Below are 15,279 nucleotides of genomic sequence, written 5' to 3' on the forward strand. Positions count from 1 at the left end.
AGATTGCAGAGAAAACGTGATAATGAGTGGTTGGAGCATGCTGGCTAGTGTGAGTGTGAAAGAGAAAGAGAAAATAACAAACTTATACTTGCTTTAGTTTTAGAAGAGTTCTTTATTATAGGAATTCCATACTTTGATAGGAAAGTGGAGCGATAGATTCCTATCTACCAATCTATTCCTGAGGAGGAAGTCCTGAGATTAACAATCTACACATCAAAGGATAGTTCAGGGCAGTAAAGGAGTAAACAGCAAACAGAAACCCTGACTTGTCTATCTTTCTAACTCTCTGGTTTCTCCCCCTCTGAAACCTGAGGAAAGGGACAGCGTTAGGAGTGGAGTCTTGTTGTTGTGACTAGAGATGGGCACGAACTGCATTACGAACATCAAAAACCCATGAAAATGGCGATCGCGCGATCGTGACCAGGTGGATCGTGATCATCCACGGCCAATGATCCAGCGGTCGGGAGAGGCCTGGATCGTGGCGTTCGGGCTCGGTTCGGGAATCCAGACACTCAGGTGCCAGCAATCTATTCCCCTGGCAACGGAACCAGGGGAATGCCTGATCTCTTCGCCCTCCTTCTGTTGCCCTGGAAACCCCAATGGAAGCCCACCAGTTTCGGCTGCCCTCGGTGGGAATACCAAGGCGCTCCACTTTGGCCTGGTGGGCGGGCACATGGAGGGTGCTGCCAGCGAGCGGCGAGACCCCCCGCCTCCTCCCCATGCCCACCAGGCCCAGCGGCTGCCGGCATCACCCACCATTCCTGTATCGTTGGGAAGGGAACAGTGAGGCGCCCCTCCGCTTTTGTCTCCACGATCCACGATTCGTTTCGGGAATGGGAGATGTTTGTTGCTGTTTGGGAATTCGGGATCGTGGTCTGCACCGAACCACGATCCTCTGGATCGTTAATTTTTTTTGGTTCGTGCCCATGTCTAGTTGTGACTAGGGGTGTGCAAAGGCACACTGTTTCGTTATTCTTGTTTCAGGTTTACCCAAAACAAGAATCTGTTTCGGATACAGGCAAAAGCCGAAACGGCTAGCCATTTCGGCTTTCGGCTTTCGGCTTTGTTTCTGCTTGTTTCGGCTTTCTTTCGGCTTTTTCAATGGGAAAATGCCTCCGTCTTCCCGGACGCCTGGGGGAGGCATTTTCCCACCGAATCATCCCAAAATTGGTTGGGACCTTCCTCTAACCACTCTCTAACAACCCCCCAAGTTTCAGACCGATTGGACTTTGGGGGGCCATGTTATGGCCCCCCAAACCAGGTCCCCCTATCCTCGCATAAGAAAGGGAAGGGTGAGCATATTGTTAGCTTGCTGCTGCTCATCTTCTTCTTCATTATTTCCTATGGGGAAAAAATGAAGAGGCAGGCTTCCAATGCCAGGGGTGGCATTTTGCATGCAAAATGCCCCCCAACCCTCTGGGGCCCTTCTCCCACCCTTCCTCCCACCCCCCACCAAGGCACAGCCTGCTCCCACTTGGGGGGGGGCATTTCATGGCCTCCCCAAGTAGGTGCTCTTTTCTCTACTACTTACAGCTGGGGGAGGCTTGTCTTGCCAGGGGTGGCATTTTGCATGCAAAATGCCCCCCAACCCTCAGGGGCCCTTCTCCCACCTTTCCTCCTACCCCGCACCAAGGCACAGCCTGCTCCCACTTGGGGGGGGGGCATTTCATGGCCTCCCCAAGTAGGTGCTCTTTTCTCTACTACTTACAGCTGGGGGAGGCTTGTCTTGCCAGGGGTGGCATTTTGCATGCAAAATGCCCCCCAACCCTCAGGGGCCCTTCTCCCACCTTACCTCCCACCCCCCACCAAGGCTCAGCCTGCTCCCACTTGGGGGGCCATTTTATGGCCTCCCCAAGTAGGTGCTCTCAGCCCCCAAAGTCCACCTCCTACAGCCCCACACAAACCCAATTCCCCCCCAGCTGCCACACACAGACCCAAATCCCCACATTAGCTCCTCACAGACCCAAATCCACCCCCAGCAGCCCCACACCCATAATCCCAGGAACAGGCTGGCAAAGGCCAGCCCTCTCCCTTTGTTCCCTATGCTGGGAACTTCTAAACTCTCTTTCCCTGGGCAATTCTGCACAGCCCAGGGGTACCACAATGGTGGGCACACTTCTGAGTGCCAGCTGGTCCCTATGAACGAGCACCTGAACCACAGACACCCTCCCTCAAATTCCCCCACCACCTACAGAGATGCCCCATTGTTCCCTATGATGGGAACCAACTGCACAACAAAGAATAAAACACGAACAACACAAAATAAAGTTTTTTAAAAATTATTTTTTCCCTTTCAAAGTACAAGTAGGCAAAGTATTATGACACATTACACCAGCAGTCCCCCGCACAGAAAAATAACACAACTCACTTAACATCAGAGAATCACAAAGCACAATTCCTGTCAAAAACACTTTATTTCTTGAACAGCTTTAGGTTACACAGCAGGGGGGCACACCAAAGGGCATGGCAACAGCATCTTACACAAAAATAACACAACTCACTTCACATCAGCGAATCACAAAAGCACAATTCCTGTCAAAAACACTTTATTTCTTGAACAGCTTTAGGATACACAGCAGGGGGGGCACACCAAAGGACATTCCAGCATTCCACCTCACAAAAATAACACAACTCACTTAACATCAGAGAATCACAAAAACACAATTCCTGTCAAAGACACTTTATTTCTTGAACAGCTTTAGGTTACACAGTAGGAGGGCACAACAGGACATGATAGCAGTGTACTACACAAAATAATACAACCCACTTCACCGTTTTTGACAGCAATTGTGTTTGGGTGATTCTCTGATGTGAAGTGAGTTGTGTTATTGTTGTGTAAGATACTGCTGCCATGGCCTTTGGTGTGCCCCCCTGTTGTGTAACCTAAAGCTGTTGAAAAAATAAAGTGTTTTTGACAGGAATTGTGTTTTTGTGATTCTCTGATGTTAAGTGAGTTGTGTTATTTTTCTGAGGTGGAATGCTGGAATGCCCTTTGGTGTGCTCCCCTGCTGTGTAACCTAAAGCTGTTCAAGAAATAAAGTGTTTTTGACAGGAACTGTGCTTTTGTCATTCTCTGATGTTAAGTGAGTTGTGTTATTTTTCTGTGTGGGGGACTGCTGGTGTAATGTGTCATAATGCTTTGCCTACTTGTACTTTGAAAGGGAGAAAATAATTTTTAAAAAACTTTATTTTGTGTTGTTCGTGTTTTATTCTTTGTTGTGCAGTTGGTTCCCATCATAGGGAACAATGGGGCTGGCTGGCCAGCCATCTCTGTAGGTGGTGGGGGAATTTGAAGGAGGGTGTCTGTGGTTCAGGTGCTCTTTCACAGGGACCAGCTGGCACTCAGAAGTGTGCCCACCATTGTGGCACTCCTGGGCTGTGCAGAATTGCCCAGGGAAAGAGAGTTTAGAAGTTCCCAGCATAGGGAACAAAGGGAGAGGGCTGGCCTTTGCCAGCCTGTTCCTGGGGTTATGGGTGTGGGGCTGCTGGGGGTGGATTTGGGTCTGTGAGGGGCTAATGTGGGGATTTGGGTCTGTGTGTAGCAGCTGGGGGGGGGAATTGGGTTTGTGTGGGGCTGTAGGAGGTGGACTTTGGGGGCTGAGAGCACCTACTTGGGGAGGCCAAGAAATGCCCCCCCCCAAGTGAGAGCAGGCTGAGCCTTGGTGGGGGGTGGGAGGTAAGGTGGGAGAAGGGCCCCTGAGGGTTGGGGGGCATTTTGCATACAAAATGCCACCCCTGGCAAGACAAGCCTCCCCCAGCTGTAAGTAGTAGAGAAAAGAGCACCTACTTGGGGAGGCCATGAAATGCCCCCCCCAAAGTGGGAGCAGGCTGTGCCTTGGTGCGGGGTGGGAGGAAAGGTGGGAGAAGGGCCCCAGAGGGTTGGGGGGCATTTTGCATGCAAAATGCCACCCCTGGCAAGACAAGCCTCCCCCAGCTGTAAGTAGTAGAGAAAAGAGCACCTACTTGGGGAGGCCATGAAATGCCACCCCCCCCCCAAGTGGGAGCAGGCTGTGCCTTGGTGGGGGGTGGGAGGAAGGGTGGGAGAAGGGCCTCAGAGGGTTGGGGGGCATTTTGCATGCAAAATGCCACCCCTGGCAAAGGAAGCCTGCCTCTTCATTTTTTCCCCATAGGAAATAATGAAGAAGAAGATGAGCAGCAGCAAGCTAACAATATGCTCACCCTTCCCTTTCTTATGCGAGGATAGGGGGACCTGGTTTGGGGGGCCATAACATGGCCCCCCAAAGTCCAATCGGTCTGAAACTTGGGGGGTTGTTAGAGAGTGGTTAGAGGAAGGTCCCCACCAATTTTGGGATGATTCGGTGGGAAAATGCCTCCCCCAGGCGTCCGGGAAGACGGAGGCATTTTCCCATTGAAAAACCGAAACAACCCGAAACGTTTCGGGTTATTTTCTTTCGATTAACCCAAAACGTTTCGGGTTTCCCAAAACGTTTCGGATAACCTGAAACAACCCGAAACAAGTTTGTTTCGGGTTTCTTTCGGGTTTCAGAAACCCGAATTGCACACCCCTAGTTGTGACCCTATGAATGAAATACCTCGAAAATGTCCTATCATTAACAGATTTGCTCAGATCGTGCAAACTGGAGGACATGGCTTCTTTTAATGAGTCAAGCCATCTCATTTTAGGTCTTCCTCTTTTCCTACTGCCTTCTACTTTTCCTAGCATTATTGACTTTTCCAGAGAATTTTGTTTTCTCATGATGTGTGCAATAGTTTCAGTTTTGTCATTTTAGCTTAAAGGGAGAATTCAGGCTTGATTTGATCTAGTACCCACTTATTTGTCTTTCTGGCTGTTCATGGTCTCCGCAAAACTCTCCTCTAGCACCACATTTCAAATGAATCCATTTTCTTCCTGTCAGCTTTCTTCACTCTTCAACCTTAACATCCATACACAGTAATGAGGAATACCACAGTTTGGATTATCTTGATCTTGGCTCCCAGAAAGACATCTTTATCTTTAAGGATCTTCTCTAGCTCCCTCACAGCTGCTTTTCCAAGTCTCAATCGTCTTTTGATTTCTTCATTGCAGTCTCCCTTTTGTTTGATGATCGAGCCAAGGAGTACAAAATCTCGCAATTGCCTCATTCTCAGCTTTAGAATTGTGTAATTCCTAAGTAGTCATTACTTTTGTCTTCTTGATGTTCAGTTGTAATCCTGCTTTGGCACTTTATCCTTTAACCTTCATCAGAAGTCATTTCAAGTCTTCACTATTTTCTGCCAGTAACGTGGTGTCATCTGCATATCTCAAATTGTTAATTTTCCTTTCACCAATTTTCACTCCACCTTCTTCTAGATCTAATCCAGCCTTCCTTATGATATGCTCTGCATAAAGGTTGAACAGGTAAGGAGATAATATGCATCCTTGTCTGACATCCTTGCCAATTGGAAACCATTCTGTTTCCCCATGTTTGGTCCTGACAGTAGCCTCTTGGCCAGAGTACAGATGTTGTGGCATACCCATTTCTTTTAACAGTCTCCATAGCTTTTCATGATCCACACAGCTGTATTCTATAAAACAGCTGTATTCTATTAAACGCAGACTAATTTTCTTCTGAAATTCCCTAGTATGTTCCATTTGCCATTTGCAATGTTATCTCTGGTGCCTCTTCCTTTTCTGAATCCAGCTTGAAACCTGGCATTTCTCATTCCATATATGGTAAGAGTCTTTACTTTAAAATTTTGAGTATCACTTTGCTTGCATGGGAAATTAATGTGATAATTTGATAGTTGCTGCTCTCTTTGGCATCCTCTTTTTGAGGAATTGTAATATAGATGGATTGCTTCCAGTCTGTGGGCCATTGTTTTGTTTTCCAGATGTAAATTGGAGCCAAGCAATTATGTTGCAATTATGGCCAACAGAGGCCTTGCAATCTGACTACATCTGTTGCTACATTGAAAGTGGGTGCAGCCAACCAGGGTTAAGGCCTAAGCTACCTGGTGTTGGCCATAGCCATACGTATTATAAGGCAGTATATAATTTTTTTAATATAAAATTTATTTTTATAAATATAAGCAGAACAGAGAAAAAATAAAAACGATAGCACGCTTATAATTACATTAAAAGAAAAAGAAAAGAAAGAGTAAACATATAATAAACAATATAAATAACTCAGGTTTTTCATATCCAGCACATATCAATCCTTGAATGTGTTTGGTGTCTGTCATGAAAGAAAGTATAGTCTCCAGTCTTCAGATTTTTGATCCTCCAAGCATATTCCAATTGTAACATTTCCATATAATTAAACAGATTTTTGGGAAGTTTGCCTTCTTTGCTTTTTTCTTTTTTTTAGATCCATTACCCCATTAATGTCTCCAAAGATCATTATCTTCTTGAAAATTGAAAATGGATTGGAAAACATTTTCATAATTTTTTTTCTCTTGCATTGTTTGGCGCATATATTGTTGCTAGTGTGTAAATCTTGCCTTCTAGGAGCCTGATTTTCAAAATCATATATCTTTTGTCAGAGTCTCTTAATTTTTCAGTAACATTTATTAGTAAATTGCTTATATAAACTGCAACTCCTTTTTAAAATTATAAATTCTTAATAAACACAGAAATACTTAAGAGCAAAAAACAGGAACAAAGCCCCAAAGATTCACGGAAATTGTAATATGATACAACAGGAAGGGTGGACAGTCCTGTGCTGCATCTGCCATTATAACTGAGTCCCTCGTGAGTTTGTCACTACTTGCCCCCCAGCCAAATCCGAGGGGGCTTGAGCCCCTCAGCCCCCATGTAGTTCACCAGTTGCCCGGGGAAGGCTCAGCCCCCCTGGCCAAATCTGGGGGGGGGGGCTTGAGCCTGTCAGCCCCCCCCATAGTTTACATCTATGGCTCCCAGTACTATCTTTTGCAAGATTGCTGTTATAGTTATCAGCATTCCTTGTTCATCTAACCATGTACATCCTCCTTGCAAAAAATTTATTCCCATTACTTCACACAGACATCAATATAGCCAATGTGTGCAGTGTGGGATCATAGGTCCCTCATTATCCTGTGGAGGCTGTGATCTAAAATTTCCACTCAAAAGTCTCCTCTTAGTCATGGGCTATGGAATTGGCTGGCTGCTAGGAAAGCAAGAAGCCTTATTTTCCTGTCATTTGCAGGCTGTCTCTCTTTTTCTAGTTTTTCAGTTTCTGGTTGCAAGTGGGTTGTAAGGAACTTGGGCTGTGGCAAAACTTGCAACTGCAGAAACTGGAAATACCTATCAAATTGAGATATAGATTTTCATTCCCCTTTTTAATATATATGATTTCATGGACATAATTCCCTGTCATAATTCAGATTTTGAATTTTTCCAAGAAGCATTATTTATTTCTGCAAAGCAAAAAAAAGAAGAAGAAGAAGAAGAAGAAGAAGAAGAAGAAGAAGAAGAAGAAGAAGAAACTAAACAATGCTGGTGAATTTATATATACACTTTTTTAAAGGGCTCCAAATATCTAAATATAAGTCCATACACAATTGTCTATGTGTGATATGTTCAAATGTTGGTAGTTTATAAGTTCCTCAATTCGATGAATTATGGGAAGTGGGCTTTTGTCTTTCCAATGCTGTACCAGAAGTCTTTTAGCTACTGTAAGGGCACAGAGAGTCCATTTTTGAATGTTAAAATTTCTGACAACCCCACCTCCCAACTTTTGCATCTAACATATGTGTATCAGTAACTGGTGCTCCTGTATCTTAGATTTAAATTCTAGCAATTTTAGGTGGGATTATTTAAAGAATTAACTGGTGAAGTTTGATTAAATAAGCAAAGCAATTGTCAAGTATTTTGAACTAATCAGGCTGAGCATGTGTAGAATTTCTGTCTGGGTAAATTAACCTCAGTTTAATTATCAGATTCATAAAAATAGCTTGATAGTCCCCAAATCAATTATTGAGAATTTTTGTGGTGTTTCAACTGTTATCTTCAGCATTCTTCTGAAACCATGTGAGGGGAACCAGAAGCATGGAGGCCACCAACACTGTTCCATGGAAAATATTTCCACATAAATTTACCCTAGAGTAACAACTGTAGAAGTCATCTGCAAAGCCTGTTGGAACTGACCACAAAGATGTCATGATATGTCAAAACATTATTCAGAAGTTCCCACAGGAGGAATGTGTATTTGTTGGGATGTGCCATTGTAAGAGTTTTACAAATAACAAATTGAAGGAGGGAGATCACCCTGTCATTCTGAAAAACAGCAGGATGTTGAGGTTTACAAAGATTGTTGGCCTTTATGTTCTGTTTGCATTTTCATATTTGTGAAAATTTTTGCCTGAACGAAGTGAATACATTCATTTTTGTACTTATTCAAAAACATCTTTTGCTCCTGTTTGGAACAGAGAGGATGCCTCAGTTCTGAAAACAGACATCTGAATAAACAGCTTGGTTATCTGTTGAAGCCAGTAAAGCTACTCCAATGTACTGGTTTGGCAAAGGCATATGAAGGCACATTGCCTTCATTCCAGTTCCATGCCAAAGGATGCATGATATATTTTAATAGTGGGAATAAAATCTATAACTCCCAAAAGAAACAGAAATGTTTCAAGCAGAACGAGTTCATCAGAATAGAAAAAGTTTCCTAATATCCAGCCGGTACCTTTCTACATACCTTTCAATCATGAGGCAATTAATTAATCAGTTATGAAGTATTTTTTGTGACCTGTAAATTACTGCCTCACTGATTTAAGTGTTCTTTTATATTTCTGCTGCCACCAAAATCTTTTGCCTTATGTCCTTCTCAGTTTCACTTACCATATTGGATGTCTTAGTTATCTATATGGTATGCCAGAATGGTCAGCACGTAGAGGTGGTTGTGAGGGAAAAAAGGAATCCTTTGTGCTAGATGAAACAAGGGTTGCCAGCTCCAAGTTGGGAAATTCATTAAAAAACCACCTTGGGAGACCACCAAGGAAGACGAATGTTGCTATGCAGATTCAAGCAATTGCAAACCACCTATGTTAGTCTCTTGCCTTAAAAAACCAGGGGGCGGGGGCGGGGTATTCCCATAAGTCGGCTGCAACTTAAGATCACTTCACATACACACAACTTTTAATTAATGAATGTTATGATTAAGAAGTAAAATGTTTAGGTGTGTATTGCATATATTTAAATCCCCCACCCAAAAAAACGTGCCCTCCCTTGGCTTCACAATTTTTGGAAATTTTACATTTCTATCTTAAATGATACAACATGGATTCCTGACAAAAGTATCAGAGGAGAGTTTCCGTAATTTGGGAGCCATTACAGAGAAGATTCAGTCCTTGATAGCCAATCAGAGTGTGACCTCCTTAGAAGATCTTACGGCAGAAGATTGTTCTTATGATAAAGACCATCTAGGTCTTTAAATGTGAGAGTTTAATTGTGCTTGGAAACAAACTGGCAGCAACTGTATGTTTTTAATGTTGTTAGCCGCCCTGAGCCCATCTGTGGGGAGGGCGGGATATAAATAAAATCAAATAAATAAACAAACTGTATATTAGAGAGTTTTATTGCAACAAAGGTGAAATGAAAACACCACCAAAAGGCCAAACTAGACATTTCCTAGTAGATGTGAAAATGCAGTTGGGAGAAAAAATTTTTGAATGGAACAAGAGCCAAAAGGAAAAGGGTTAAGCAGCTCCCCATGGCTGCTTTTCATTTTAAATTGTTAATTTTCATGTATTGCAGCTTAATTTGAACCCTTCAGAAGAAAATCAGGCTGGAAATGTTTTAAATTACATATATAATTCTAAAAAATCTTATATGTCCTTGCTGCTTAAAATTTAATTTGGTCATAAATCCAAAGAAAATGTGTCATTTTTTTCTGTATTTTTTTCTGTTGTAGGTATTGGATTGCATTGAAATATGGTTACCAAGCTGCATTTAAGCAAATCAGTTTAGAAGACCGATTGATAGATGACCTCTCCAGCATCATTCATAAAACAGCCATTGATGCAATAGCTGATATAAGTATGCTCCGGCTATTTAAGACGTTCCTGGAAAGCACTCCCCAGCTTATTCTTCAGATCTACATCCTAATGACATCTAACAGTTCTGCCATCAGTCAGTGTAAGTCTGCTTCCTAGCTAGAAGATGTACTTAGTTGATTTGCAAGCAAAGAACTCAAATATTGGGTAGTTTTCAGGAAGCCCAATTAGTTTGCAGTACTTTGTTGTTTGCATGCCATAAAAACAAATAAACCACCCTATTTGCTAGTGTCCTAGGGACAGATGTAATATCATCATAGAGGAAGGAGAATGCCTTTTCTACCGAGTGGATGAATGTTCAAAGTACTGAGCGCCAAATTAGACAAAATATTGATAAGTTCATGATCAATTTTTTAAAAATTCAAAGCATTTTTAAAATTTCAATTTTAAAAAATAAATATTTTTTTTAAAAAACCAAAAAAATCAAAGCAGCTATGTAATAGTTTTACACCGTTTTGTTGTTGTTGTTAAACTTTTGCCTTTGGACCTTTAGATTAGCTCCTCTGTATGTTACCTTAAATTTTTACCTCAGTAGAGCCCTGGTCCCAGCCAACACTCCTTATATTTCCACTCACATAGAGTTTCAGGTGTTCTCTACTGCTCTACTCAAGCTGTATACCTTGAGAACACCTTCCTTTTTTGTGTGTGTGCAACCTATATATTGCTGCCTCCCCAAAAGGGTTTTGCTGCCATCCAAGACTTTCGCAGAAGATCTCTTCTGCTTAATTGCTACTATAGGAAGGCTTTGATCTTCACTAACAGAACACTCATTCACACAGACATAGATTCACTCAAGCGTTTCCATACAGCTTGCCTGACATATTGCATCATAGGAGACATTAAATCTCTCTCTCAGATGTACACAAACACCTAGGTGCACACCCAGTTTGCCTGACAGAATTGAGATGTAGGCTTTCACACAGTTTACCTGACTAGAATGAATATTTTCTCTCAGAAACATACAAAGACTCTCTCAAGCTCCACACAGTTTGCTCATTTTAAATAGGCTGTGCTATTGGATACTGTCTGCTTATGTAGATATGCACCTACTAGGGAGTTTCTACATTGCTAAACGTGCCATGTTAATTCGTTATATTTTGTTTCAGAAAGATTTCATTTCTGTTCTTGGCTTTATACTTGTTTTCAGATTTCCTGCTACTATATTGTATCTGCTCACTGAATGACCTAAATGTTGTTCATTATTGTATTTTGCTCAGTGAATGTTCTAGCTGTTTCTTACATTGTATTTCACTTGCACTGTGTAACTTGCCTTGAGTCACAGTGAGAAAGGTGGAATAACAACAACGAAGACAGTGTAGGCCCCACCACAAGGTTGTTGACACCACATGATGGATGAACTCTTGGCTCCCAGGCACAGCTTTTGTGAACAAACAGGATAGAGTACAAGGATTAACAAAGGGAAGATTCAGTCAGACTGGAGAGAAAAAATAAGACATTTCTGCTTCTTACATCGGGAGAGTCTCATAAGTGAAAATGTGCCATTGTTTTTTAAGTATCTGATTAACTGCTTGTGTCTTTTGAATCTTATTATATGGTTAATTCATTCTTCTGAATATAGGTAGATGATCTGAGCCCCAAGCTAGCTCCAGAATCCTATTTCCAATGCCGGTGTGAAAATGTCAGGCAAATGTTCCAACAACATACACCCACACAAATGGGATTACAAAACAAATCTCCCAGATTTGCAGGCTTGTTTTTCAGACAGGCTTGAGGACCGCATATCATTTATTAGAAATGTAGTTGCAGGAATCAGGGGTGGTAAAATGTCAGGGCTAATTTGTCTCAGATCTAGACCTTGCTTTGAATGCACTCTGGAATTGTAAACAAGTTATGAAGACAGAAGTGCAGGGCCGTAGCGAGGATCGCTGGCATGTGGGGGCAGCTCCAGGGCTGTTGCTGCCCCCCTGAGCACTCGTGCACATGCACCCAGATGGCGCAATGATGTCACTACGCGTGGTATCATCATGCAGGTCACACTGCTGCGAGCCAGCCACCCCATCAGTGCAGCAGGCAGCTGGGGTGGTGCGTCGTTGGCCTCCTAGCCCTCCTGCTCAGTTGCCCTGTGTGCCGCCCAGGCTGCCTGCTTCACCTAGCCTGCAGCTGTTGTGCCCGGCTGGGAGCGTGCACTGGCAGCAGCAGCACAGGGCAACAGAGTGGGTCTGGGAGGCTGCCTGCTCAGTTGCCCTGCGCTGCTGCTGCCAGCTCTCATTCCCAGCCAGGTGCAGCAGCTGCAGGCCAGGCACAGCCATCGGTGTGGAAGGTGGCTGAGGCAGCGCGCAGGCAGCCTCCCAGCCCTCTTGCTCAGCCACCAGCGCTGCCGCCGCCAGCTCCATGGCGTGCACTCCCAGCCAGCAGCTGTGCCTGGCACCCACTCTTTGTTGGTGCTGAGGGCAGGCAACCCCCCTGCCCCCCCGTAGATCCAGCCCTGCAGAAATGTCTAGTGCCACCCTTATCTACACAGTTCTTTCTCCTCACCAATGAGTTACCATACCTACTATTTTATGATCTGGGATCAGAGTGTGGAATTGGAGAGCAAAATTCTCTCAGGAATTGCCTTGCAATATGGAATTACTAAGGATGGCTCTTAAATTGGGCTCTGAAACTGCAAGCTGGCTGACAATGTGGTCCAGCATGATCTGAGTGAGTCCAAGCAGGCCCTGAGGATCCCCTTTCTAGGACAAGGAGTATCTGTTCTTGCATTCACCCATGTGGCACTGTGATCACTTGGCAGTTTCTTTGGCATCTCTGGAGAGAGGCACTGGGTGACTGTACCAACAGAGGTAGTTGGTTGGCCAAGCTTTTAGGGAATTATGACTGATACTTTGAGTGGTATTGATATACAAGATGAAGAGCCTATAGTACCTGACAAGGATAAAAATGATCCGAGACTATGCTGGAATAAATTGTCATTAATTAGTCCTAGATGTTGGATTTCTGCTTCTGACTATTACATTTCCTGCTGGACTAGAGACCTGGATTCACTCACTCACTAGTCACAAATGAAAATAAAGCAAATGAACTCAAAGCAGCTTACCCTCCTTTGGAGAGCCAGCCCCAACAGCCCTGCTAGCACTCACTCACTCACTCACTCACTCACTCACTCACTCACTCACTCACTCACTCACTCACTCACTCACTCACTCACTCACTCACTCACTCACTCACTCACTCACTCACATGAGTCATGAATGAAAATAAAGCAGAATGAACTCAAAGCAGCTCCTCTGGAGATCCCTCACTGCTTGCAGGCCCAGATGACAGGCCTGTAATCTAAGTTCTTGAAGAAAATGACAGTTTGATTAGAGTAGCTTTGTGGGACTCCAGCTAGAGGGCTCTCTCTCTCTCTGGAAGTTAAAAAAAATCCCTCAAAGGACAGGGAGCCCACAAGCAAGGTTGCTGAAGAATGATACAGAGTTAAGGAAACGGGAAAGAGTAGGTGTGGAAAGGGAGGAATGAAAAAGAAGATACAGGATATTGAAACAAGGTGGTGTCTATGAGAGAGCATCATGGAAAAACTAACAGCACCTAAGCACTGGAACGGCTTATGCTATAGGACAGCATGTTTGGGAGAGAGAAAAATTGAGTGTTAGGGATATAAGAAAGAGGTAGGCTAAAAGAAGAGGGATTATAACCGGGGACTCAAAATAAAAGAATATAAGAATTGATGTGTTTTAAAGACATTAAAGATATGGTGCTGAAAAAGGATGAACCAAAGAGAAAGTATTATTATTGGTAGGCAGGAAGCAGACATGCAAAGGCTGTTTAGGAGTATGGGAAATATGGTTGTTGTGGATTTTCCGGGCTGTATAGCCGTGGTCTTGGCATTGTAGTTCCTAGGCATTGTAGGAACTACAATGCCAAGACCACGGCTATACAGCCCGGAAAATCCACAACAACCATCGTTCTCCGACCGTGAAAGCCTTCGACAATATATGGGAAATATGTTTGTCAAGTCTGAAGTTTAAACCTGACAAAGTTGCTCTCCCTTTAAAAACTGCAGAGACAGGAGATTACATCTGTGCCATGTACTTAAAATTTTTGTGATAAATATTTAAACATGTGCAACCCTTTTTCTGATTTTTTTTCTGTTTTTTTAGACTTCTCCATTGTCATGTCTTTCAGCAGTGTTACCTGTTCAACTGTGGACTACCAGATAGCTTTACGAAAATCCTTACCGGATAAAAATAAATTTACTAGGTTATCTTCCAAAATAACTTACCTTTTGTATAAATTGTTGACTTTAACATCTTGGATACTAAGCATCACGCTAGTCATGGTTCTGAGCACCAAAATTGCTTTCATTCTAGTTGCTCTGTTTTGGTTTGGTGGTATATGTTGGACGCTGAAGCAACACACTGAATTTTGCAAATCTACTGCAGCAGAAGTTGTATATCGGACTGTAGTGAGCATCATTCTTATTTTTACCTTTTTCAATATAAAAGGAGAAAAAACAAAAATTCCCCTTTCTGTTTATTATGTCATTCGAATACTTGCAACTTCAGCTATATTATGTACTTGTATGATCCAGAAATTATCCTTCAATGGGAAAATACATTTGTTATCTATGACCATGGTAGTTGCTTTCACTTTAGTATTAGGCATTTGTTCTCTTCTTGTTTATTACAAGTTTTTTCATCCAAATAATAATTGCACACAAGATGTAGTAGATGGAGCAGAAACTGAAAGAGAAAAAATATGTAGAATAAGCAAGTGCACAATGCAGTGAACTTAATAAACATATTTATAGTTCTTTCTTTGTGTGTGTTTCTTTTTAGCAGCAGAATACATATCTGGATTTCAATTTCCTGTATCCTTATGCCCAAGTTCATGATGCTCAGCTTGATCTGCAACTCTATCAACAGGCTTTATTTATACTTTATAAAAACAATAACTAAATATGCAAATTGAATAGCAGAATCATTACACCTGGTTGATGGTTAGGACTTTTCAACTTGATTTGCTGTTTGACATTCTGGTAGGAGCAGTAGCTATCGCAATTTTTCATCAACTCCATCTACATCCTACATGGTGTTTCTCTTGAAGAGTGGGGCTAAGACAAGGTTTTGGACAGGTTACATATGAAGCCCCCGGCCCTGCTCTTACTGGGGTCCGGTGTTTGCGGGCTTGCAGGCAGGGAGGAAGAGCAGGAACGGCTCCTCCCTCTGGCCCTGGCTCAGCGACGCGCGGCTCGACTGCGAGCCGCGCGGAGGCAATCCCCTGCCAGCCAATCAGTGGCTGGCTGGGGGAATTGAATTATGGGCCGTTGCTGGACCTAAGGGAAGAAGT

General features: G+C 43.1%; 1 protein-coding gene across 1 annotated transcript in view; it reads left to right on the plus strand.

Annotated features, from left to right (window-relative positions):
* Nucleotides 1-14,746, plus strand: part of XKR9 (XK related 9) — a 29,605-nt gene extending 14,859 nt beyond the window's left edge. The window contains exons 3-4 of the mRNA XM_054984321.1: nucleotides 9,831-10,054; nucleotides 14,091-14,746. Coding sequence (XP_054840296.1) covers nucleotides 9,831-10,054; nucleotides 14,091-14,719 — 853 coding nt within the window. The 3' untranslated portion in view covers nucleotides 14,720-14,746. The remainder of the gene's footprint in view (nucleotides 1-9,830; nucleotides 10,055-14,090) is intronic.
* Nucleotides 14,747-15,279: the final 533 nt, after the last annotated feature.

This window comes from Eublepharis macularius, chromosome 7, assembly GCF_028583425.1.
Source record: "Eublepharis macularius isolate TG4126 chromosome 7, MPM_Emac_v1.0, whole genome shotgun sequence".
NCBI classification, from domain to species: Eukaryota; Metazoa; Chordata; class Lepidosauria; order Squamata; family Eublepharidae; genus Eublepharis; species Eublepharis macularius.